Consider the following 21,958-nt stretch of genomic DNA (forward strand, 5'->3'; position numbering starts at 1 on the left):
TCTTCTGAATCAGAGGCTAAAATAGAGACCTGACTCTGACAGCAACCATGCTGTCAATAGCTGAAATGCCTTCAAAGGTTAACTCTCTTTTGTTATACTTGCCTTTGATTCCTCAGCATGAGAGAGAAGGATGACAAAATCAAAACAGTTGAAGAGCTGCTTGAGGCAGGACTCATACAGGTGGCTAATAAAGAGGAGGAGCTGAAGGTAAAATCTCTCACATTATATTTTTTTATGGGGAAATAGAGATTAAGTGCTCTTGTGCGAAGTGTATCTTTGGGCGCTCGTAGTGCAATCTGAGATCATTCCCTTTGAATAGGAAAAGTCATGTCCTGGACACGAGGTTAAAAACACTTCAGTAACATAGACTAAGCATAAGCATTAATGGTGAACAGTCAGTGCTTCTCTCTGCTTAGTCCAGAGAAGATATTATTAGGATCTTTACCTGGTTTCTCTTGAGATAAAGCTAATACATCTCCAGAGCCRTATGTGTGGTCTAATTTGGAATAAACCTCTCCTTAGAAAAGATGGTTTTTGTGATAACTTGGCAGTATGGGGCTTTTGCATCTTCCTGCTTGGTTGGTCATCTGAAGGGTTAACTGAACTATAAACTGATGATGCTTCTGGACTGATGAAGATGTTTTTCTCTTGCTCTGTTTGAAGCCAGTAATGAGAAATCTGGAAAACTAGTGACAAAAATCCCTATGCACTTTCATCTGAGTTTTGCCAGAACGCTGCGTCCCATCTAACTGGACGTCGCCAAGGCAGAGTGCTCTTTACCTAGCGTCCCTATGTGCAAGGTGGGGAGAAGCTGTGCACTAGCAGAATGCCAGGAAATGCAGCAGCCTGGATACTAGAGAGCCGCAGATGTGAGCGCATCAGCCTGACGCTTCTCTGCACTTCAGCTGCCTATAGATTCAAGTCTACTTTGAGGTGTCCACAGGGACAGTCAGAGCTCTTCCAKTAGAATAATGATTCTGTTGAATAATTTGGCTTCAGCTGCTGCCAAGGGTGTTTATTTCCAGGCTTTCGAATACTTTTACACTTGTTCTAAGGGAAATGATTTTTTCCATCAAGCTTAACACTTCYTCCCCCGCACCCGTAAATGAGTCTTTCATTATCTGTCTGTCTGTTTTCAAAGGCATTGCGAACAGAAAATTCATCCTTGAGAAAAGATCTTCAAAGTCTGCAAATTCAGCAATCAGAGCAGGTAAAACTTTTCATCTAAAACTTTTATTACACCTAAACTACATCTAAAAGAATTTTGCTGCCATTGCAAAAGTGAAGGGAAARAGGTGAAGATGTCTTTGAAGCCTGTTGGCAAAGCATCCTGTTCTCTTCCAGCATTGGTCTAGAAGCTGCTACTTCAGTCAGCTACTTCTTTAGCATAACTGTCAAAGGCAGTGGATCTAAAGGTCCCAGTTCAGCTGAGATTCTGGGTTGATTTTAGTCTGCCACATGAAATGGCTGTGATTTGCCTTTTTGCAGAAGTAACAAGCATGGCTGGTACTTAAGCTGATACAACATCAGCTTTCTATGCATCCTTGAGCTTTCTGAAGTTAACTCATATCCATGCAGGTGTGATTTGGCCGCCTTTTATTTATGTCTCTGTTTGCAGTGACACTGTCACAGTATTATTGTTGGACATACGCTCTGTGTCTATTAAAAAGTGCCTTCTGTGACACCCGGCTCTTCTTGGACAGCTCAGGAGAGCACTTAGTTGCTAGAAAATCATTTATGGGAGAGGAGAACCTGTATAAATATATATTCTTAGAATGACTGTGGAGAAGTGTACAGTGCCTGTCACAACGTCTTTATAGCCCCTTCAAAGAGGGGGGGAAAAACCAGCTGCAGTGGCCAGTTGCTTCGTAGTTCAAGAACTTTGATTCACTTTTTTCTCTGAGATTAAGCAAATAGCCCCAACTTTGTGATGACTTGACTGTATGTTTACCCCTGAATAAGTAAGCGTGGTCTGTGACCTGCAGAATGGATTCACTCTCAGCAGCTTTGCATTGTAATTTGGCACTTGTTTGTAATGGTCTGCTTGTGACTTATAACAGCGCTTGTATGTTAACTCTTCCAAGCCTGTTGTGTGATAAAGCTAGTTGGTTGAATGCTGGCCTTGAACCTCAGCCTCTCCTGATAAAGATGGTATGGATTTTTGTTTGTTTTCCTGGAGCTTGCTGCAGACTTGGCGCTATTGGTTTGCCAGGAAATGGAGACGCCAGCTAGTTTTGTATAAACTGTCAGGTAAAATCTTGGGGCTGCTACATAGACTTTACCCACTGCTAAAGAGCCTGAGYGCTCTATTCCTTGCCCCTTAACACTTGTAAATTGTTTGTATTGCTCTCTTCTGTTATTTTAAGTTAAAAATTTCTTTTGTACAGGTTTCTTTCCAATCACTGGTGGAAGAACTCCAGAAAGTGTAAGCTACTGCACCGATTTCATTTCTAATTGCTGTTGCTTCTGCCTGTCTTTATTCCATGTCTACAGCTGTTTTGCTTCCCTGAAATGACTTATGATTTGCTTTTAACTGCATGAAGTGTGTGTGTGTGTGGCAGGAAGAGTCAGCTCTCTGGAAATGCATCAAGTCAGATCAATACCTTCTGAAAATCCAGTGGTTTTTCTGCTAAGCTATTAACTTTATAAGCCCAAATTTGACTAGACAAGGAATCGCACTGGACTGTCAGATAATTGTTTTTCTTCAGTAGGCACTGTAAAAGAAGTGAACTTGTTTACTGTATTTCTGTGTGTGTATATGTAGAATTCAAGTTAATAATCCATATTTTGCTGGAATGCCCAGTGAAGGCTGAAGTTAAGTGCATATCATTCCAGGGATCACTGATATATGTATATTTTTTGTCTTAAAATACAAATTAAGTTATCTGCTTAGCATGTTCCTCTTGTTTTTTTGCATCTGGCTTTGAATTAGTGAGTGATGGTACCCACAGTAATGGGAGTCTCACTGTGGTTCCCAGAGGAACCTGCGGGTGATAGCAGAACCAAAGCTAGCGTGTTAACTCTGAGGTAGCACATTTGTTCAGCCAGCTAACGAGGTTCCTCTGCTCTTATTAAGAATCCATGAGAAGGATGGAAAAATAAAATCAGTGGAAGAACTCCTGCAAGCTGAAATCCTGAAAGTTGCAAGCAAGGAGAAAACTGTTCAGGTACTCCTCTGAGCAATACCTTGTTTCCTTTCCGTGTCTATGCCATTGACTACCATTTATTTGTTACTGCACTGCATTCTATAATAACAAATTTGTAGCATCCATTTTTGTGGTGTTTTTGTGTTTCCATTGCCCAATCCTGTCTGTTTTGTCATTGAAAAGGCTTTGACACAGGAAATAGAGGCTCTGAAAGAAGAAGTAGGAAATTCCCAGCTTGAGATGGAGAAACAGGTAAAATTACTTAGTGCCAGAAGTGTGAAACAGCCTTGCCTTGGATGTGCTGCTCACTCGTTTGTTCTAGTATGTTTTCTTTCACTGGTGAATGTCCTTGGATGAGGGAACTTTTTAATGGTACAGCTACACTATACTTGGATATAAAACTGTAAATATGTAGTATCATTATTGCTGTCCTCCAGAAACCCCCTTCCCCTGGATGCCCAAGTTTGGGACTCTTAGTTTGAAAGACTTGGCAAGAATTGCTATCGCTTAAAGTGCTGCAGCATCGGCTCTGGCTGGGCACGTTGCGTAGTGCCCTGTAGTAGACATGGAAACCCTGGGACGTCCTTTGGGGCCGGCACCTTCGAACCCTCGAATGCTGAAGGTGCTTCCCCTTTTGTTGGTGTTTCTCCGCTAGAACAACGCTACTGGCTCAAACTGCATTTGGTTTCCGGGTAAACCTAAGACCATTCGCTTTCCCATGCCCAAAGAAAGCCTGTCTTGGCAGAGCGAGGTTTTACCCTAGCTGTCAGGAATGCAGAAGCGGAGGAGTGTTGGGTTTTGCAGCATGCCTGCTGTCTAGCGTCTGAAACGGTGGGAACCCACGTTTCCTTAGGGAGCCTGTTGTGCAAGCTGCTTAATCCCCTGTGCTGTCAGGAAGCTTGCTTGCTTGTTTGTGTGGGTTTTTTTTTTTTGTCTGCACTTTTTTGTGTCTTTCTAGTTACGTTCTAACATGCCACCGATTTTTCTTCTCTCCTTAGTGTTAAAGCTTTTGTCCTTTTTAGGCAAAGCTTCAGAGGATGTGTTTCTGTCTTGGGCTTTTCCTCTAAAGCAGATTCCCAGGAACTGGAGGAATTATTTTTAATTTTCCTTGCCTGGAACTGATACAGAGCTCATACAGAGCTCACAACAAAATGTAGTTTGGAGTCACAGTCTCTGAAAAGCTGCATTTGAGGGACACTTGCTCCAGAGATGGTGTGCATGCTTCTGCAAGCCAAACAGAGGTTATCGGGAATGTGTGAAGTTCCTGCCATGCTGCGGAGCAAGAGTAAACTAACTGAGCTGTTTCGGACAGCCAGTATCCACACTGCTGAAATCTGTTGTAATCGCAGCTAGCTAGTCTGTGGCTTCTGTGAGGCTTTTATAGAGAATTCAAAGGAAATGTTCCTCTTTAAATCTTGTTTCTCTCATTCATGTCCCTTCTTAAAAGGGAGCACTGCCATTGCAGAGAGGACATCTAAAAAGCTTTTCCTTGTGCAAGGGCTGGAGATGATCTCTCTGATTTGAGCTCCAGTTGGCTAGCGAGGTGGCTGTCATTAGTCTCCGCTTTTCTCTTCGTCTCTTGCGTTGGAGCGGTGCTCCGGTGGGTCTGCCCGTGTGCCCATTTGCCTTGTTCTCCTTCCTGCCGGGGAAGAAATGTTTTAAATGGGGAGTGGAGATATGTTTCTTCATAATTTATTTTCCCTCAAAAAATGTGTGTTTATGCTCACGCTGTTGTAGCAAACAGTGCCTGTTGTAATAATCTCCAAGTACCTTTTTCTGTTTTTCCATAAAGCAGTTTTTAGCATTGATGTGGATGTTGAACTGAAGTACTGCTTGTTTTCTTTAGGTGTCAATCACTTCGCAAGTCAAAGAACTTCAGACACTGTAAGTACGGTTGTTAACATGTCTGATCCGCCCTGCGGAGCCCTCACTGCCCTGCTCCAGTCTATTTTGGGTTAAAGTGTTCGGGTCTGATGTCTCTAGTTTGTGTGAAGTGAGCCAGGTTATTAACAGCTTTCCTAGTGGACATACATCCTTATTAAAAACACCATCACCCCTCTGGTCCTGTCTTTGGAGACAACAAGCAAGGTTAAGTGCTGTGTGGCCTCAAGGGCCCCAATCAACTTATAAGGGATTAAATCCAAGTCGGGATGGAAGCATGTAGGCAAGGCACTATGGGGAGATCACTTGGTAACGTAGCTGGGTAGATAAATGAGAATTGAGTCACTGTGTCAGTGCCTCATCGTCCCTGCTTGGGAGGGGGGGAGAAAATATCTTTTAGCTAAGGAGAGCACACGTGTGTGGAATCACTGCAATACGTGTTGGAGCAGAATTTGTCTGCTTTTGTTTAATGAGCAGTACCATTGATTAAGGGTGTCTTTCAGGTTCCTGCTAACCCAGATTGAGGTGGGAGTGTTCACACATTGCTTTTTAGCAGGTGAATTGTGGTTGTGCCTTTGATCATATAGGCTGCTTTTGTTTGTTACATGTGCCAAAGCGTAGGATTTGTGTTTTTTGTTTTTGTTTTTTTTTCCAAATGGATATGAGTGGGGCTTATTCTGTGTGTCTACGTCTATATAATGGTACAGGTTGAAGGGGAAGGAAAAGCAGGTGAAAACCATGGAGGCCTTATTGGAAGAGAAGGAGAAAGAGATTGTCAAGAAAGGAGAATGGCTGCAGGTAAACTTCCTTSCTATTCTAAAGGGAAATAAAAGGTCTGTTGCAGTATTGCTGAATGCAGAAAGGTTACATTTACGCTTCTAAACTCACTTTTTTTATCCAAAGGGTCAGCAAGATACAATTGCACAATTAACCAGTAAAGTTCAGGAGCTAGAACAACAGAACCTGCGACAGCTCCAACAGGTATGGCCTGCAGAGCAGATGCGATTCGGAAACAGGGCTGCTTAGTCGAACTGGAAGATGTTGTTTGTTTATGCCCCCGCTCTCTCAAAGGATTCGCATTGGTTTCAACTTACAGAGCGATTTTTAAATCCTGCTTGACTAGACTGAYAGTCTACAGTGCAAAGAGCCCATTAGTTCAACTGTCTTTATCCAAAACAGATGTTACGCARATAAGTTCTGAGAGTTTTTCTTTAACTTGGATGCTGCTGCTGTTAATGAGTGGCTTCAGTGGCCTCATACTTTGAAGCTCATAGACTGAATCATAGCTGTGTCCTGGGTACCTCCATGCCAGACTGCAGCYGTGTCCCTGTAGGACTATGGACCCTATGGGACCTTCTGCTGGTCCTGAATATAACCTCTTCCCTGTGTGTGATCAGGCTCTTGCTATGATTCCTTCCTGCCTTGACCTGTTGAGGAAGTTCCAACTGCCTGGAATATTTTGGCTCTGGATTTTCTGCACTGGACTTGCAAACAAGCRACTGGACATCCTTGCAGTTGGTTGTTACTTTGTGGAGCAATTTTTCCTATCAARTGGTATTTTAGCTCACTTAAGAATTTTCTCAATGAAAGGGGTGAGAAGCAGAGTTGCATTCTTACTTCAGGTGGATGTCTAGAGAGGTGTTTGTCCCAGGGGAAAGGTGGGAGGGAGAGAAACTGGCTGGAGTGAGGTTTAGGATACGTAGTGTCAGTCACATATTAAAGGTCATGTGTTTAGATATTCTTGGAGCAATGCAGAATTTTGTGATGCAAGACTTCTGGTCTTTCCTTAAAAAGTTRTCTTTCAACCTGTGTGATGTCCTTGATCATGCAAAGAGTTGTTGTTTTGACGGCTTTACTGTGCCATCAAATGAGGCTGGTAATTCTTTGTTTGTCAGGTACCTGCTGCCTCCCAAGTCCAGGACCTGGAGAGCCTGTGAGTATGCTTAGCTGCGGTTTCTCAAGCGCCTGCTGATAACGTGTTCAGTGCTGGTGTTTTTCTTAAATCGGAATGTATGACTTGGTTTCAAGAAYTTTTTGGGCTTTGCTAAATTAAACTGTTGGTGCTGATGGACGCATACCAGCCAGTGCGTCTGCTGCTGTGTGTAATCGCAGTCTGGCGCTTGCCTGCGTAGTGGTGTTCGTACACCTCGCAAGAGGAAACAATCGCCCAGGGCTCCACTAACTAGTGAAATTGCTGCTGCTGCTTGTGTTTAGTGATGTTTCCTCCTTGTGTTTAGCTTGTTTAGAGAGTGGGTTTGAGTGCCCAGGGCATATGCAGCRTGGTGGAGTCGGTAGAGCAATGAGCAGATACAGCTTGCCATTTTCGGTCTGTGAGACGCAATAGCCAGGTCTCCAGCTCCTGTTGTGTGAAGAAATGTTGCCAYGCTTTCCTCTGGGTTTGACTCTGCTCTGTCTGACCGTCTGGCTGCTCTAAATCAGAGGAAGGTGTATATGACCATGCCAAAAAGGGCTCTGTCTTCAACGTAGCCATCGTAATGTGCTGCCTGCCCACCAGGGCTCCTGTATAGCCAGTACGTGCTGCCTCAGGTAGCCTCGCTTTTGGGAGGTTGTGTCCCCGGCACGTGCTTCAGAGCAAGCTGGGTTGGAGGATTTGCTCAGGAGATCGCTTGCTCCTCTCCCACTTTTGCTCCGGCTGCTGCTGAGCTCAGTCATGGCTAAAGGCATTTGCTAACCGAGATGTGAAATGAGTAGCTTGCCTCAGGCCAGTTCTTAGCAGGTAAGTGTTTGCAATACAGGTTCCTGCAGCTGACGTGTATTTTTGTTAGTTTTCTTGGTTTAGAGCCATAGCGTGATGGCTTCTTTTCCAATGTGTGTGCTCTCCATGTGGCTGATTATTGTATATAGCATACAAAGTTTAGCTGCTTGCTGCTGCTGAAAATGCTGTGCCAGCTAGAGCATCTGTCCCTCTTTTTAGCACCAATTCTTATTTTAATTTTTTTCTCTTTCCTAAACTAACTCTGCAGGTTGAAAGGGGAAGAAGAACAAATGAAGAAGTTGAAAGCTGTATTGGAAGAAAAGGAGAGAGAAATTGCAAGCCAAGTAAAACGGTTGCAGGTAAAGTTTCGATAGAATTGTCTTGTGTTGCAAGTAGGAGTGTACCTGTTATGTGTTTTTTAATAAAAATATTTTACTAATATATATAAATGTATTGCCTCTTTTCTTTAAATAGGACGTGGAAAAGGAAAATGCATCATTTAAAGTTCAAATTCAAGAATTAAAACAGGAGAACTGCAAACAGGTACAGCTTCCAATTGCAATGTGGCTGAGTGAGGTTAAAGGGTTGGCAGTAGCTTTTAGGGATGCATGGAAGACCAGTGGTTGTATTGCCTGTGTGAATCCAGGAACAACCTCAGGGTTGAATTGCATTAAGACAGCTTTCCTGACTGTTGGATATCTGTTCCCCCTTCCCTTTAGCGTGTGGGTTTGCAGCCTTGTCTTATTTCTTATGCTCRTTGTGTTCCCCTCTGGCTTTCCACCCTTATCTTTAGAGTCGATGCATCACAGTCAGGGTTTTCTGGCCAAGGGAGGTTAGACAGGATTCCCTTGAAGGGCAAGAGTGCTGCACTTAACATTGCAGCTGTGACTGATTACCCAGGCAGATCACGCCCTCTGCATCGCTCTTTGCTGATGTGCTCCTAACGAGTTTCCGATCTGTTTGTAGGCATCTCTGGCTGTCCAAAGGGAGGAGCTTCTGCAAGTGTAAGTACTGCCAGAAGTTGAATGCGATAGATGAACCCCTCATTTTACTTATTGCTTGGAAAATTTAAATGAATTAAAAAAAACAACAACAGACTTTGATACCTAATAAAACCTGAATATAGAGGTTCTGCTCATGCTGATAACCCTCAGCTGTGGTCTTCTGCAAACAGTGCTTGCTCTGTGTGTTGCAGTCACAGCGTAAGCAAGCCACGATGGATTTAATTTTAAACGCATGCCAACTAGGCTGTTTGTCTGAGGAGTAAGATGTTAGGGTTTCAAGCAAAACTGACAGGCTTTTTTCTTAGAACCACAGCCTAGCAGAGGATTTTGGTTCATATCACAAAACCGCCTGGTGGAAATCTCTTCCCAAGGAAAGCCTTGGGAGTAGAAGTGGGGTACAACGCAGAGCTGAACTGTGCTGAAGGACTGCGTGGAAGCTTCTGCCATGCCAGCTTACACTGTGCTACACAAATTGCCTCTGTCATGCATTTTGGCTGACTGAATTCTTTTTCTTCTAAGTTAAAAGCGACTTATGAGTTGTGGACTAGATGCTAGAAAAGGAATGCTCTTATCCAGTGAGCAGTGCTCGTCTTGAGACTTTATACCAGTTTGGACTGGCTGACTTATCAAATGTGGTGCCTTCCCATGGCCTTGATAAATATGTGCAGATGCCCGTTGTAAGCAAACAGCGGGTTTACAACGGGCTTCGTTCTGGCAGCCCGCAGTTCAGAGCAGCGGGAAGCAAGCAGCGCTGTCAGGTCGGCGAGAGCAGGTTTTCAAGCAGGATATATTGCTAGAGGAGAAAGCGTGTTAGCCTACGTGAAGGGAGGGTATCGGTGCTTCTCTTGCAACGTCCTAAATGTCTCCTGATTTGTTTGTGATTCTTTTTGGTAATTCAGCRTTGCAGGGAAGGAGAAAGAAATCACCAGTCTCCAAAGCGAGCTCGCCTCTCAGAGAAACGCTTTTGAGCAACAGAGGAAAAAGAACAACGTAAGACCACCCCCCCCCCAAAAAAAAAAAAACCCAAACCCCCCAAAAAAACAAAACTGTGTGCACAGCACTACTAGATGCCTAGGGCATTTTTCTAAGAAAACACTTACCTGACAACTGCCTGCCRCACTGTGTGCCCTGAACACTCTGCTTTCTACCCTGGGAGTAAATAACCATCCCCTACCTACTGCTCCAAGTTTTACCAGCTTTTTCACTGGTTGCTGAACTGGTGAGAGGGAGGAGGCTTGCTGGAGGACACATCTCGCGGCAAATTCTCACGACTTCGATTCAGCCTTGTTAGCCCTGCTCGGAAACATGCCCTTTCCCTAGGGAAGTGGGGAGGATTTGGGGGAGGGTGGGAGGGTGAAAGGGGGCTGTTCTCAGAGGTGTGTGCAGTGTACRTGGGAGGAGGTGTTACTTCAGGACTCTCAGAGCTGGCTCATCCCATTACAGAAAATCAGGATTAAGCACTTTCAGGAAAAGGACAAGGACAGTAAATGTTCCTTTTATGGCAGCCACTGACGGTGCAATATGGGTTGTTTGTGGCTGGAAGCAAAATATGTATCTTCCAACRCAGAGCTGTGAAATTACCTCCCCAGAATACATTACCTGTGCTGGGYGAGAGAATGGCATCCTTAAATCATTTAAAAGAAGGTTGTTAAAATATAGGTTTTTTAGCTCATTTTTCTCTTCTTGATAGCTTACAAAACCCAGCAAATACCACACAATAAGCCATGCCAATTTAAAAAAAATGGCCCAGTGTGTAAGAAACACAGAAGGAAAATATTGAGTGTGTGTTGCTCTTGGCTTTTGAGCAAGTAATGTAGCTTAAGAGCTGAAGTAAAGTAGAGGGAACRTGGCTGGGTAGTCTCAGAAGATTGATGAGCTGGGAAGGCAGAACGTATGTGTGCTTCCCGTGGGCTCGTTTCCTGGGGAACTGCAAGGTTTAAGTGCCCTTCATCGTGCAGGCAGAAATCTGGTTCCTGCTAAAGACAAAACATGCCTGTAAATCCCAGCTTTCCACGTGGTGATTTTTATCCAATTTTTTTTTTCCTATTCAGTGAAATAGCTCGTAGGTTAAGCAGGTAAAAAAAGTGCTGAAGCAAAACTGGTGGAGGCATACGCTTGGATTTGGATGCTTTGTGCGGTGAATAAAAAGATGCAGCCTTTTAAAAGTAGTCCTTTGCTGAAGCTGACTGCTCTGAGGGTTGGAAAAAAATAAATAAAAAAAGTCCCAAGTACCATTATCTCCTCCCTCCAAGGCCGCCCATCCTTTCTAGATAACAGCCGTGAGGCATTTCCTTCTTTTTAAAGAGTTTTCAGCCTTAGGGCTCTCAGGCTAATAACTGTGAGCTTGCATGATGACTTCTTGTGGCGTACACGTTTGATGACCTTGCCAAGAAAGACACAGGCGCACAGCACGGTGCTCCGTCGTTCCCAYGCGTGCGCTCGTCGCTGGTGAAATCCCAAAGCCTTCCGGGCGGGCGCCGCCGAGGGAGCCAGCGTTTTATCCTGGCGCGGTGAATGGGGGGTAAACGCTGCAAACCGAGGCCCTGAACTTTGTATTTCCACGGTCAGCCCTGGTTTAGCAGGTCTGCGCTGAGGCATAAGGATCTACCCCGTTAGATCCGGTTGCAGGATCGAGGCATAACTGTGTACACTTCCATGTGTATTTGGGTCCATTCTAGGTTCTGCAATGCCACATGCCTAACACTCTGTTGTGCAATCTGTGGTTTGGTGTCTGTGTTCCTCACTACTTTTGAACACTTCCCTCTCTCTTCTTACAAGTGCAGTCAAAGTGTGGGGTCGCTAGCGCTGTGACGATACGCTCTGCAGCTCAGTGACACTTGGATCGGTTTTGGATATCGGGGGACGGTTGGGCAGAAATTGGCACTCTTCCGTTTTCATTCAAACTCTTGAGCATCGCACTTATTTTTGCTAGTGTATGTCATCTTACCCAGCAAAATCATCTTGCAGTAACCAGCATTTAAATGCAAATGATGGGATGTAATGCAAAATATATCTCTGAAGTAAAAGCGGAAACAGTTTGAATATTGGCTGAACTGAAATCATTCTTTCTAAAAATGATTAGGACCTTCGGGAGAAAAACTGGAAAGCAATGGAAGCATTGGCATCAACTGAAAAATTGCTGCAGGACAAAGTGAACAAGACTGCCAAGGTTGTAATGTTAACCGCTAGAAATGATGCGTTAAGCTAGAAGCAGATCTGCAGCTGGTTTTTTAAATCAAATGGAGGCATTTAACTTTTACTGCAATTTAAGTATAGTCTGTTCTGAGTGATCATTCATATACTCTCACCTCTGCTTCTTCCTGTCGTCYTTAGGTTTCTTTTATTTTCCCTTAATTTGTGGGCCTGCTGATTTGATTTTTGTTTGCATAATTGTTAGAGCTGTCGTGAATCATTTTTCTTTGTGGGGAGCTYTAGGAAAAGAGCTGTGCTGGTGAGCAGCCTGCTTTCATCTACTGGGCTTTCTCTGTGCTTGAAGGAATTTAGTGGACCCGTGAAGAATGGGGACGAGCTCATTATTTAAAAACCTGGGAACTTCTCAGTAAAACTGTGTCACCACAGCTGTGAATTCCCTCCTTGGAAGTATCTGAAGCTTGACAGGACCTGTCAGACCCGGTGGTTAAACTGATACGGGGGGGCGAATTGTTCTGCAAAGCGCTTGTATTTGTTATGAGCCCGGTCTGGTGTTAATTGTCATCGTGCAGAATTCAAAAAGCATCCAAATAACTTTAAAACACAAGTCAGGTAGCCAGAAGCAGACGAGCGCTGCTCTGGGATTGTGTGCYGGTGTTTCCGAGACGTCTCCGCTCTTGGCTCAGCCCAGCGTTCGGAGAATTTGTGCAAGTGCTTTTGCTGTCTTAAACGCTCCTCTGCTTTCTCTTGCAGTCTAAAGGTTTTGATTAAGTGGCCGCTCGCTGGCGGTTCCCGAATTGCYGAAAACTAACACACTTGGCACAATTTTGCAGCCCGATGTCTCCTGTCTGTTTCTGTTTCTGAATTTCAACCTACTAATGCCACYGCGCTCTCTTACGGTAGAGGAACTCAGAGCAGCAAGGCTCAGTAACACTGACATTAAATAAAAAGAAAATCAAATACTAGTGAGGGATGGGTCGGGAAGGCTGCCTTGTGCAGAGGGGTCCCAGCTTTCTATATTTAAACTTAACTGGGAGCCTGAGTGTAAGGAGTGTTGTATAGCCTAACCCTAAATAAACCTATCTGCCACAAGCACAGCAAACAAACACCCCGCGGCTGGTTGTCTTCTAATGCTAAATAAATTTCAAAGTAACTAGAGATCTGTGGGGTCTCTTGGCTCTGTGGATTTTCTTTTTTTTAGTTTGCAGAGCGATGACAAAGAAAACCTGGAGATTGTCACACAGCTCTAATAATTATTACCCATTCCATCCAAGCTTGGGGAAGGAGGATGTAAGGGTCTCCCTGTTAAGTACTTAAAAGTAATATTTAGAAGATGCAGTATTGCTTTCTTGGCCTGGTTCAAATGTGCATTGACACAAATTTTCCGTTCAACTTTAATTCTGTTTTGATGTAGTGATGTTAATTTATAGCGAATTTTTTTTTTTCTACCATAAAGTTGTTTAGAACAAGTATGGATTCTTTAAATGTTAATCAAACTTACTGTTTTTGAGATGTTGCTCAGCTTATTTGAGTGGAAGGGTTGGTGTGATCTGTGTATACGGTTACTCAGCACTGGTTAGTTTGTGTTGTAAACAATCGAATGATGGTGTAAATTCTGTAGGAACAGGCTAGCTTGGAGGAGAGCTTCATGGATAATAGCTTAAAAGCATGAACAAATGTGAAGGCCAAATTCCGAAGCAATTTAATGTCAATTTTTGAAGCAAGTTACTGGCAATTTTAGAGGCTGTGGAGCCTCTTTCACTCAAAAATGATTTTTCTGGGTTAAACTTTAGGCCTAGAAGAGGGTATTGCCAGGTCTGGGGAGTGTGTTTCCCAATTTCATGTGAGCTGTTCTCTTGGTTTAGGAGAGGCAGCAGCATTTGGAAGCTGCCGAGATGGAGACGCGAGAACTTCTCCAGAAGCTCTTCCCTAAGGTGTCTCTTCCTTCTAACGTGGTAAGAGAAGCAGCCGTCCGTCCTGCCGGGGAGCTCCGCTCCTGTTGCGCTGGGCAATCCYGAGCGCTAAACCGCGGTCCCTTTCGCCCCAAGACGTTTACAGTGGGAAATGACTGTTTTCTGCTGGTGCTGTATGTACTTGCCGGCAGCAAAGAGCTTCACCCTGAGTACAGACAATTACCTTAAGAAAAGTGTTAWACCAAAAAAACCCACCCCACCATGTTATCGTTATCTTGTTTTTTACCTCACCAACATCTGTTTCATCTGCCTGTGTTATCTTGTCTCCAAGACAGTAAATTTTGAAGAGCAGATAAAGTCTACTGCATGTTTATTCACTGTCTAGGCGCAATGGGAATCCAGCTTCCCAGACTGCTGTGCCAATAACTGCTGAATGCCTTTTCTACAGGGGCTGTGCTGCCTCGAGGGCAGTTAATATATCTCCAAAGTGTTTATTTTGTTCCCAAAGCCTCTTTGAAAATCACTGACTTCCAGTTTTGTGTTCTCGGTGGCTTTCAGCGATTTGCGAAGGAAACCTGCGTTTGCCTGGTTTAGATTGTGTGAATGACGTGAGCTGAGGCTAGAAAACCAGCTCTGTGGTTGACTCGTAATGCGTACCATAAAGAGKTTTTGAATATTCATACTTTAAAATATTCTCAGGGTTCTGAAGTTTAGTGTCATGATGAACTAAGAGGTCTCTAAAAAAATGACTTTTGTTTATCAATCTGTCTKGATAGTGAATCCCATTGAAAGAGTCCACTTTAACTATTCATGGATTTTGGAAAACACTTCTTTAAGTCTTCAAATATTTGCTGTAGAGCCCTGAGACTTGCAGGTAGACCTTTGACCCAGTYGTATTTCGGTAGCTCCAAGCCCCTGTGAGCTGTGTCTCAGCTGTACTTTGTATTCCTGGATTGCTGCCTGTGGACTGTCAGCTTGSCTGTGTGCGGTACTAGATGAACAACTCCTGTCGGGCTGTACGTTAGCTCGTGGGAATTCCAGTGCCGAAACACTCTTCCACAATCGTGCAGTTGGGAGACAAATGTCCTGAAGATAAATTTATTGAGGTTGCTTGTAGCTCTAACAGAGTGTATTTCCCAGCAGAGTCATAGCGAATGGATATGTGGGTTTGAAAAGATGGCTAAAGAATATCTGCGAGGGGCCTTGGGATCCGAGGAGGTCAAGGTAAGCGCGAGCAGTGGAGAGCTTCCTTGTGCGTGGCATATTCCACGCTATAAATCTTGCAAATCGTGCTCTGTACTGTGAGGTTCAAATGAGTTAACCGGTGATAAGAAAACTGTTTTATAAATATTTGCATCTTGTAAGGAAGGAATGTATTTAAAACGCCTAAAAGGACCTTGTGGAGTTGTGAAAATGTTAATGAAATAAAAATCCCTGGTCCCTTTCCAAGGAAATGGTTTGTTTTCAGGCAACTCAGCAAGTTACTACAGTAACTTGCGTGATGACTGCAACTGAGCAGTGAAAAGTTGCACTTGATATTGGTGTCTTTGTGTAGGATGGAAAGAAAGACCTGCCGATGTAAATAATAACAGCTTGCTTGTGACAATAATAGAGCTCAAGCCTGACAGCAGAGGCATAACTTTGCTGGTCTCTCTTCTCCTTTGACAGGCTATGGAGCAGAAGTTGAAGGAGGCTGAGGGAATGAACACGCTGTTGCAACTGGACTGTGAGAAATACAAGTCGGTTCTGGCAGAGACGGTAAGCAGCATGCGTGGTCGCTTGTACCTTGTGAAGTTGCAAGCCGCCTTTCCTCGGCTGTAGGTGTTCAAACTGCCCTCTCTTCTTAGGAGGGGATTTTACAAAGGCTACAGAGGAGCGTGGAAGAGGAAGAGAGTAAATGGAAAATAAAAGTTGAAGAATCACAAAAGGAACTTAAGCAGGTATTTCTGAAGATTTATCTTTTGGGATGGCCAGGCAATTTCCCTTTGAAGTCAGAGGGTGTTTGAGTGCCGCAAAGGCTAGCAGATGAAAAAGGTGAAGTCAGCAATGGGTATAATATCCCTTTTTGTGACAGTAGGACTTCCAATGCTGTGACACTTAGTTTCATGCTGGGCAGAGATTTATTTATTTATTTTTTGAGACATCTTTCTATTAAAAAAGAAAAAAAAACACTAAGAAGTGAGGGAATTGTTGGTATCTTTGGATTTGTGAGTAATTCCAGTTGCCATCTTCAAAGCAGCGAGAACAAACAGCATGGGTGTGAGGTCTTTAACTGGTCTATTAAGTCCTTGGCACGCTCCTTTGCAGGTGATGCAGGAAGCAGCCAAATAGTGCATAGTAATAGTAATGCCAGGTGGGATAGGAAGCCCAAGACTCGGAAAATACACATGATCCATTAATGTGCCCAGGAGTATGGATGTTTCTGATCCTGGCAACTCAAACTGTATTTGTTAGCCACCTCTTTTTAAAAAGTCCACTTGTGAAGAGATACAGACTGCTTGCGCTAAGGTTTAAATATCCTATAATCATAAGCGGTTTTTTGAAGATGTTAAAATAGCACTTAAAATCCATTACGGTCAACTAATTACACTTGAAATTGCCTGCAGAGCTTTTCTTTTTGGGAAGGCTCTGTCGTTAGCAAAGGTGGCAGGAGAAAAGCCTTTTATGTTTCTTTCCCAATCTAAAGTTAAAGTAGGTCAAACTGATTTTTTTGAAAGAAATTTCTTAACTACTTCTGCTTTGCAAATTTGAGTGCCAGGATATGAGCCTGAAACAAACATGTAGATGAATTCAAAACCTTTTGTTTTGAGGGGCTTGTAACAGGCTGTCAGCTCTTGAACTGTAGATGTGCTACCATCTGCTACACTTATGCAGTCTCTAATGTGGCTAAATATGCTGGGTTTAGCTATGTATAGTTCATGAACGCAGACTATCTTTGTTGTAAAGTGACTGAAGGATACTTCCCTTACTGCGAATAACAGACAGCTAGCTTAGTCCTAGTATCCCAACATTTGTCATCTAGCTCCAAATATCTGTCAGAGCACTCCTTATTTTGGGCGAAAGACAGAAAAGGTGTGAGTATGTTATGATGGAGACTTGATATACTGAATTGAGTGTCTTGTTTTATTTGCAGTCACCACGATTTCATCATCCTTAATGTTTTTAAACCATAGAAGCAAGTCTGTGTGCATATGGAGAGTTTGCCTTAGACCAATCCAATTAAATAATGTATTTATCTTTCTTAAACTGCAGTTACGCTCTTCGGTCGTTCCTTTGGAGCACGAGGTAGAGAGGTTAAAGGAAGAAGTCAAAGAAGTTGAAACTGTACGTGCAGATGTTTCTTCCCTTTGAAACTTTAAAACATGGTTTAAGCTTGTGTTCTAAATTTGAACATATTGGGACCGCTCTTGCATGTAGTGCAGTTTGTGTTGTAGTTTAATTGGAACTTCTTGGCCAGTGTTTTTCGAGAAGCAGATGGATAAAGTTGAGCCCTAGGAAATGTTGTCTCTTTTTTTTTAGTTTTAGTTTTTATTTTTTAACACTTCACTACTTGTCCACTGGGTGCTGAGGCTCTGGGAAGTGGGGCCTTTTGTTTGGGAGGCCAAGCAGTTTACTTTGTATCTGCTTTTCGATAATCTTGGGCTTGATTCTTTTATGTTCAAAAATCAAGTTACTTTTGAAGTGTAACAGTTTAAATCTGTGTGTTGTGCAATCGCCAGCTTTGAAAGGCGCTCTAAATATCATGGAGTATTTGATAGAAACTTTCAGCTAATAATAAATTAAGAAACGATACTGTAAAGCAAAGACTGAAAATGTCCATTTTAACTCTGTTTTTCTGTTTCTAGCTTAAAAAAGAGAGAGAACATTTGGAAAGTGAACTAGAAAAGGCAGAAATAGAACGATCTACTTATGTTTCAGAAGTCAGAGAGGTAAACATATTTGACCAGACTGTCCTTTTTCTTTTGTTTGGTTACCAGTCAGCTGACAAACTAATCAAGTGCTTAGCCTCTGTGGCTGAGGAGTTTGTATGCTTGTGACCTTAGGGTAGAGCGACACACTAATAACTGAGCAGAAGAAAAGTGGGCATCCTAAGGAGACAAATCCTAAAACTCTAAACTTCATTTCAGCTCAAAGATCTGTTGACTGAATTGCAGAAAAAACTTGATGATTCATATTCTGAAGCAGTAAGACAGAATGAAGAGTTAAATTTGGTAAGAAGCTTGTTCTCCGCTGGGCACAAACTAGGCTCCCAGCATACTTACGAAGCGGAGACTTATTCCAAATCCTGTCTGTTCTGCTAACCTCTTCAGCTTGATATTTTTGTCCATTGCAATCATTTATGTAGTCTGACTTTTACAATTTGTCTCTCTCTGCTCCTAACAATAGCATGTCTGGTTCTTGAGACTTTTTCCAAAGTCTTTAGGACTTTCATATCTGAAACTTCTTGAGAATCAATGTTTTACACAGTGTAGACACGTGTAGCTGCGAATAGAATGTCTTTGGGGCAACAGAAGTTGTGCTCTCATCAGTTTAATTTGAGGATTATCCTCTGGTTGTCTTCTCAAAGCTTTTGAGGATACAACTGTGATGTCTATGTAAGCCTGACAGTGGAGTGCCTCTTCCGTGCTCCTCTGTATGTGCAGAAATTGGCCAAAACAATGTTAGGTTTGTTCTGAGTGTCCAGCCACTGAGCAGTCGGCGTCCTGATGTGGCAGAACAACTGTTCTGGGTTGTGGCATGCACCACCATGTAGGGTGTGTTTTGGCTGAATATGCTCTTTAGCATTTAATGTTCCTAAAGCAAGTTTCTCAAGAAGGGGTTGAATTAAGTGATGCCAGACCTGCAGCCCCAAAGATGCATGATTTTACAGTCTGAGTCCTTTCAATTCTCATTTGTTTCCAGAGTAACATGCTTTTTTTGAGTCTGCAGGAGCAGTCTGATCCTTCCTCTGCTTGTGTTGAATCGAGCTTTCCTTGTGCTTTTGAGCCAGAATCAGGGAAGGTTCTTTCTGCCACCACGTCTTTGCTGGTGGATTTTAGAGTAGCTGATGGGACAACCTGTCACTGCCGGCTAACTGCTGGTCTTGCCAGGGTACCACCACTAATGTAACTGCGTTAAAATAGTTGATTTAAACTTAAGTAGACTGTTTTTTAGTATGCTTGGCAAGCCTAGTATAGCACTGATTAACATCCTGCCTCAGCAACTGAAGCCTCTTGTTTTGAAAGCAAGGGAAATGGGAACTGAACACACATCTTAGAATTAATCAGCAAATGCCAACCTCTTGAATATAAGAGGTAACAATCTATTATGTCTGTAACAACAAAAGCTTGAAAAGCTGAGCTCCCTAGCAGGGCAGCTTGACTCCGCAGTCTGATGATGCTGTGCTGGTTGAAGCGTGAGGAAGTGGTAAACAAGTTCCATGCAAACAGCTTGGGAATGCTGTCCAGTTTATATGAGTGTTTTTGTAAGAGGCAGGAGGCTGAGGAGGAGAAATGATGGGATTTCAGAATTTCCCACTAATTTATAAGGTGAACTGGGAAGAGAAGATGAAGCTGCAGAGGAGCCCAACAGTGCTTCCCCGAACTGCAGAAAAACAGCACGCGCTAGTCCAGGTGCTGCAAAGGGGGGAACCTTCCAAGTCCGAGACAAATATAATGCAGGGGTTTGGAATTAGTGAGAATTCAGCGCTCTGAGTAGCCTATTGTTCACTTCTTTAATCCCCTGCTGGTTCCCAAGAAGATTGACAGCAGGAATAGTGAACATTAGCACAGCGCACTTCAGAGTCACAAATCCAACAAAATTGGCACTCAAGCTCCTTGTTAGTGTGCCTATTTGAGGCTCGAGCCTTAAGTGCTGTGGCTGGTTCTGTGTGCTGTGTTGAAGAGCAATCGAAATATTCTTAAAAAATGTTTATATCCTTTCTTTGGAAGGCTGTATTTTAAGGACAGCCAGTATAAAGGATTCATCCCTCTTGACTGAAATAGTTTCACTTTTTGGATTGAGTCTAAGCACAATCGACAATTTAATATACCCCTGTCAGTGATTCATTCCTTGATGTGACATTAACAGACTGGTTAAGTCAACATTGTTGTAATAAGTGGTGCTTTATTAAGATGACAAGTAGAGTTTTTAGTTTATTCAGCAGTAAAGTGACTATTTAGCCTGAATTAGGAAGATGACAGCTTACATTTTTGCATATTTGTTGTGAATTAAGTTGAAATCTGGACTGACTTGTGATAGGAATGCTAGAGAGGCTTAAGGATATTCCGTATTGCTAATATTCTTTTTGGCAATATAGTTTAAAAGTTGAAACCGCTTGTAATCAAGTTGATAACCCTGTCTTTTTTTCTGTAGTTTCCATTCTTTACATTTATCTTTACAGATGGAGTCTCTCTTCCTTGACTGTCCTTGTAAACCTCATCATACCTGTTGACTAATCCAGTGTGTGTAATTGTTAGTAATTGTACTCCCTCTGCAGTCAGTGTGCACTGGGTTAATCCCCAAGGGAGATGGATTAAAGCGGGGGGGGGAAACTGATTTTCTTTTTTACTATTTTACAGCTGAAAACACAGTTAAATGAAACACTATCAAAACTCAAAATTGATCAAAATGAGAGGCAGAAGGTAGCTGGTGACTTGCCCAAGGTAAGCACGGTTTTTTAACGGTCACAGATTTAAATATTGTAGAAGCTGTCACGATTTGTAGTTTAGCAGTGCTGGAAAATGTGGTTCCAGCAGTTTGAGCTGCCTGCCTGCCCTGTGGAGTTTTTGCTCTACTTACTGGTTCCCCAGGTGACTGGGATTGTGGATATAAGAGCTGATCCAAGATACCTGTGTGTCTGCTGAAATGATAAAATGCAACAAACAGTTCTGTTTAATTCTCCTTCTTGAAAGCATCTCTTGTTCATGATAATTTTGTGCCAATGGGAATAAGTGATGATTTGGGGTTGACTGATCATTCTTTAAATAAAGAAACCTAACTGAACAAAAAAGCATCCCGCAGTCCCCATGCCACTGCATACTGGAGCAGTTAAATCCATTCTCAAATCAGTGGTTGCAAGTTGGGTTACAAGCTGTCAGCCTACTTGCAAGTGGTTACAAATTGGCTATAACCCAGGACACTGCAAGTCTTCACAGTTAGCTCTATGCAATCTTGATGAGACAGACAGGTGGGTTACCTCTGATGTTCCTCAGTGGCTGCTTAAAGGGAAATCTTCAAGTTAGAGGTATTCACTGAGATCTCTCACACGGGAGGATTGATAAACGTAGACAAGAATACACAGAGTAGCTGCGGCCTGGCTCCAGATCGTATAACGCCTCCTTGTTCCTTCTGTGATGCTGTTTTTTTGGCCATGAGCATAGCATATAAAGCTTGGAAGCAACATGCAAAGGGTGGGTTTAGTTGGGTTAATTTTAGTAAGATGGGTTGCTAGTGCTTTGGTTTTAACAGCAACTCTTAGATACCTTCTAGAGCTAGCCTGTCTCTTGGGTTACTCTAAGGCCTGTCAGTGGTGGACAAATGGGCTGATTGACTGGATCAGTGCTGGTCTTGGTGCCCTGGCAGTGTGCCTGCTTGTGAAGTTTAGGCCCTCGTGGCAGAAGGCAGGCTGAAGGAGGCTTAACGAAGATGGCCCAAAGCTTGTTTGGGGGTGGGCGGAGGGCATGAAGCAAAGGATGGGGGACGGATGGTGAGTCTCGCCTTAAGGAAGGTGAGAATAGCTGAAAAGGGCTTAGAAAGCAATAGCACATGGCTTGTGACTGGAGGCAGAGGAGGGAGGTAAAGCAGGGGCTGATCTGGCCAAACTGGCAAGCTGGAGGGGATCTACCCCACAGTGCTTTCTGAGAGGTGATCCCCAAGGCTGAACTGCTTTCATCAAAAGCGGAAGCTGAGCCAGAAATTCAGTTATGTAGCTCAGGAAGGAAAGGTGGCAGAAAGAAGGGAGGGAAGGAGGTCAGGTTGGGTTCCTGCAGGACTGGAAGGGTGGATGCTGAAGGAGAGCTGTGGCTGAGGTAGGAGGCAGCCCTTGATCTGGGACAGGGACAAATGGCCACAGAAGCACTGTGAGAGGGTGAAAAGATGAAAGGAGACCTGCTGAGATAAGGTGTTTACAACACTTTGCTCACACATAACCTCCAGCTGCTCTGAAGT

General features: G+C 43.3%; 1 protein-coding gene across 7 annotated transcripts in view; it reads left to right on the top strand.

Moving 5' to 3' along the window:
• Positions 1 to 21,958, top strand: part of KTN1 (kinectin 1) — a 55,359-nt gene that overhangs the window by 26,301 nt on the left and 7,100 nt on the right. The window contains exons 19-40 of one of the 7 annotated variants that reach the window (XM_026056212.1): positions 117 to 207; positions 1,142 to 1,210; positions 2,388 to 2,425; positions 3,077 to 3,167; positions 3,330 to 3,398; positions 4,993 to 5,030; positions 5,735 to 5,825; positions 5,931 to 6,008; positions 6,923 to 6,960; positions 8,012 to 8,102; positions 8,218 to 8,286; positions 8,710 to 8,747; positions 9,647 to 9,737; positions 11,830 to 11,916; positions 13,763 to 13,852; positions 14,951 to 15,034; positions 15,479 to 15,568; positions 15,658 to 15,750; positions 17,063 to 17,134; positions 17,656 to 17,739; positions 17,938 to 18,021; positions 20,371 to 20,454. In XM_026056212.1, the coding sequence (XP_025911997.1) occupies positions 117 to 207; positions 1,142 to 1,210; positions 2,388 to 2,425; positions 3,077 to 3,167; positions 3,330 to 3,398; positions 4,993 to 5,030; positions 5,735 to 5,825; positions 5,931 to 6,008; positions 6,923 to 6,960; positions 8,012 to 8,102; positions 8,218 to 8,286; positions 8,710 to 8,747; positions 9,647 to 9,737; positions 11,830 to 11,916; positions 13,763 to 13,852; positions 14,951 to 15,034; positions 15,479 to 15,568; positions 15,658 to 15,750; positions 17,063 to 17,134; positions 17,656 to 17,739; positions 17,938 to 18,021; positions 20,371 to 20,454 (1,660 nt within the window). Of the gene's footprint in view, positions 1 to 116; positions 208 to 1,141; positions 1,211 to 2,387; positions 2,426 to 3,076; positions 3,168 to 3,329; positions 3,399 to 4,992; positions 5,031 to 5,734; positions 5,826 to 5,930; positions 6,009 to 6,922; positions 6,961 to 8,011; positions 8,103 to 8,217; positions 8,287 to 8,709; positions 8,748 to 9,646; positions 9,738 to 11,829; positions 11,917 to 13,762; positions 13,853 to 14,950; positions 15,035 to 15,478; positions 15,569 to 15,657; positions 15,751 to 17,062; positions 17,135 to 17,655; positions 17,740 to 17,853; positions 17,904 to 17,937; positions 18,022 to 20,370; positions 20,455 to 21,958 lie in introns of those variants that run through there. The other 6 variants (XM_026056214.1, XM_026056215.1, XM_026056217.1 and 3 more) reach the window with 6 other exon arrangements.

The sequence above is a fragment of the Apteryx rowi genome, unplaced genomic scaffold (genome assembly GCF_003343035.1).
Source record: "Apteryx rowi isolate R43461 unplaced genomic scaffold, aptRow1 scaffold_13, whole genome shotgun sequence".
Classification (NCBI taxonomy): Eukaryota; Metazoa; Chordata; class Aves; order Apterygiformes; family Apterygidae; genus Apteryx; species Apteryx rowi.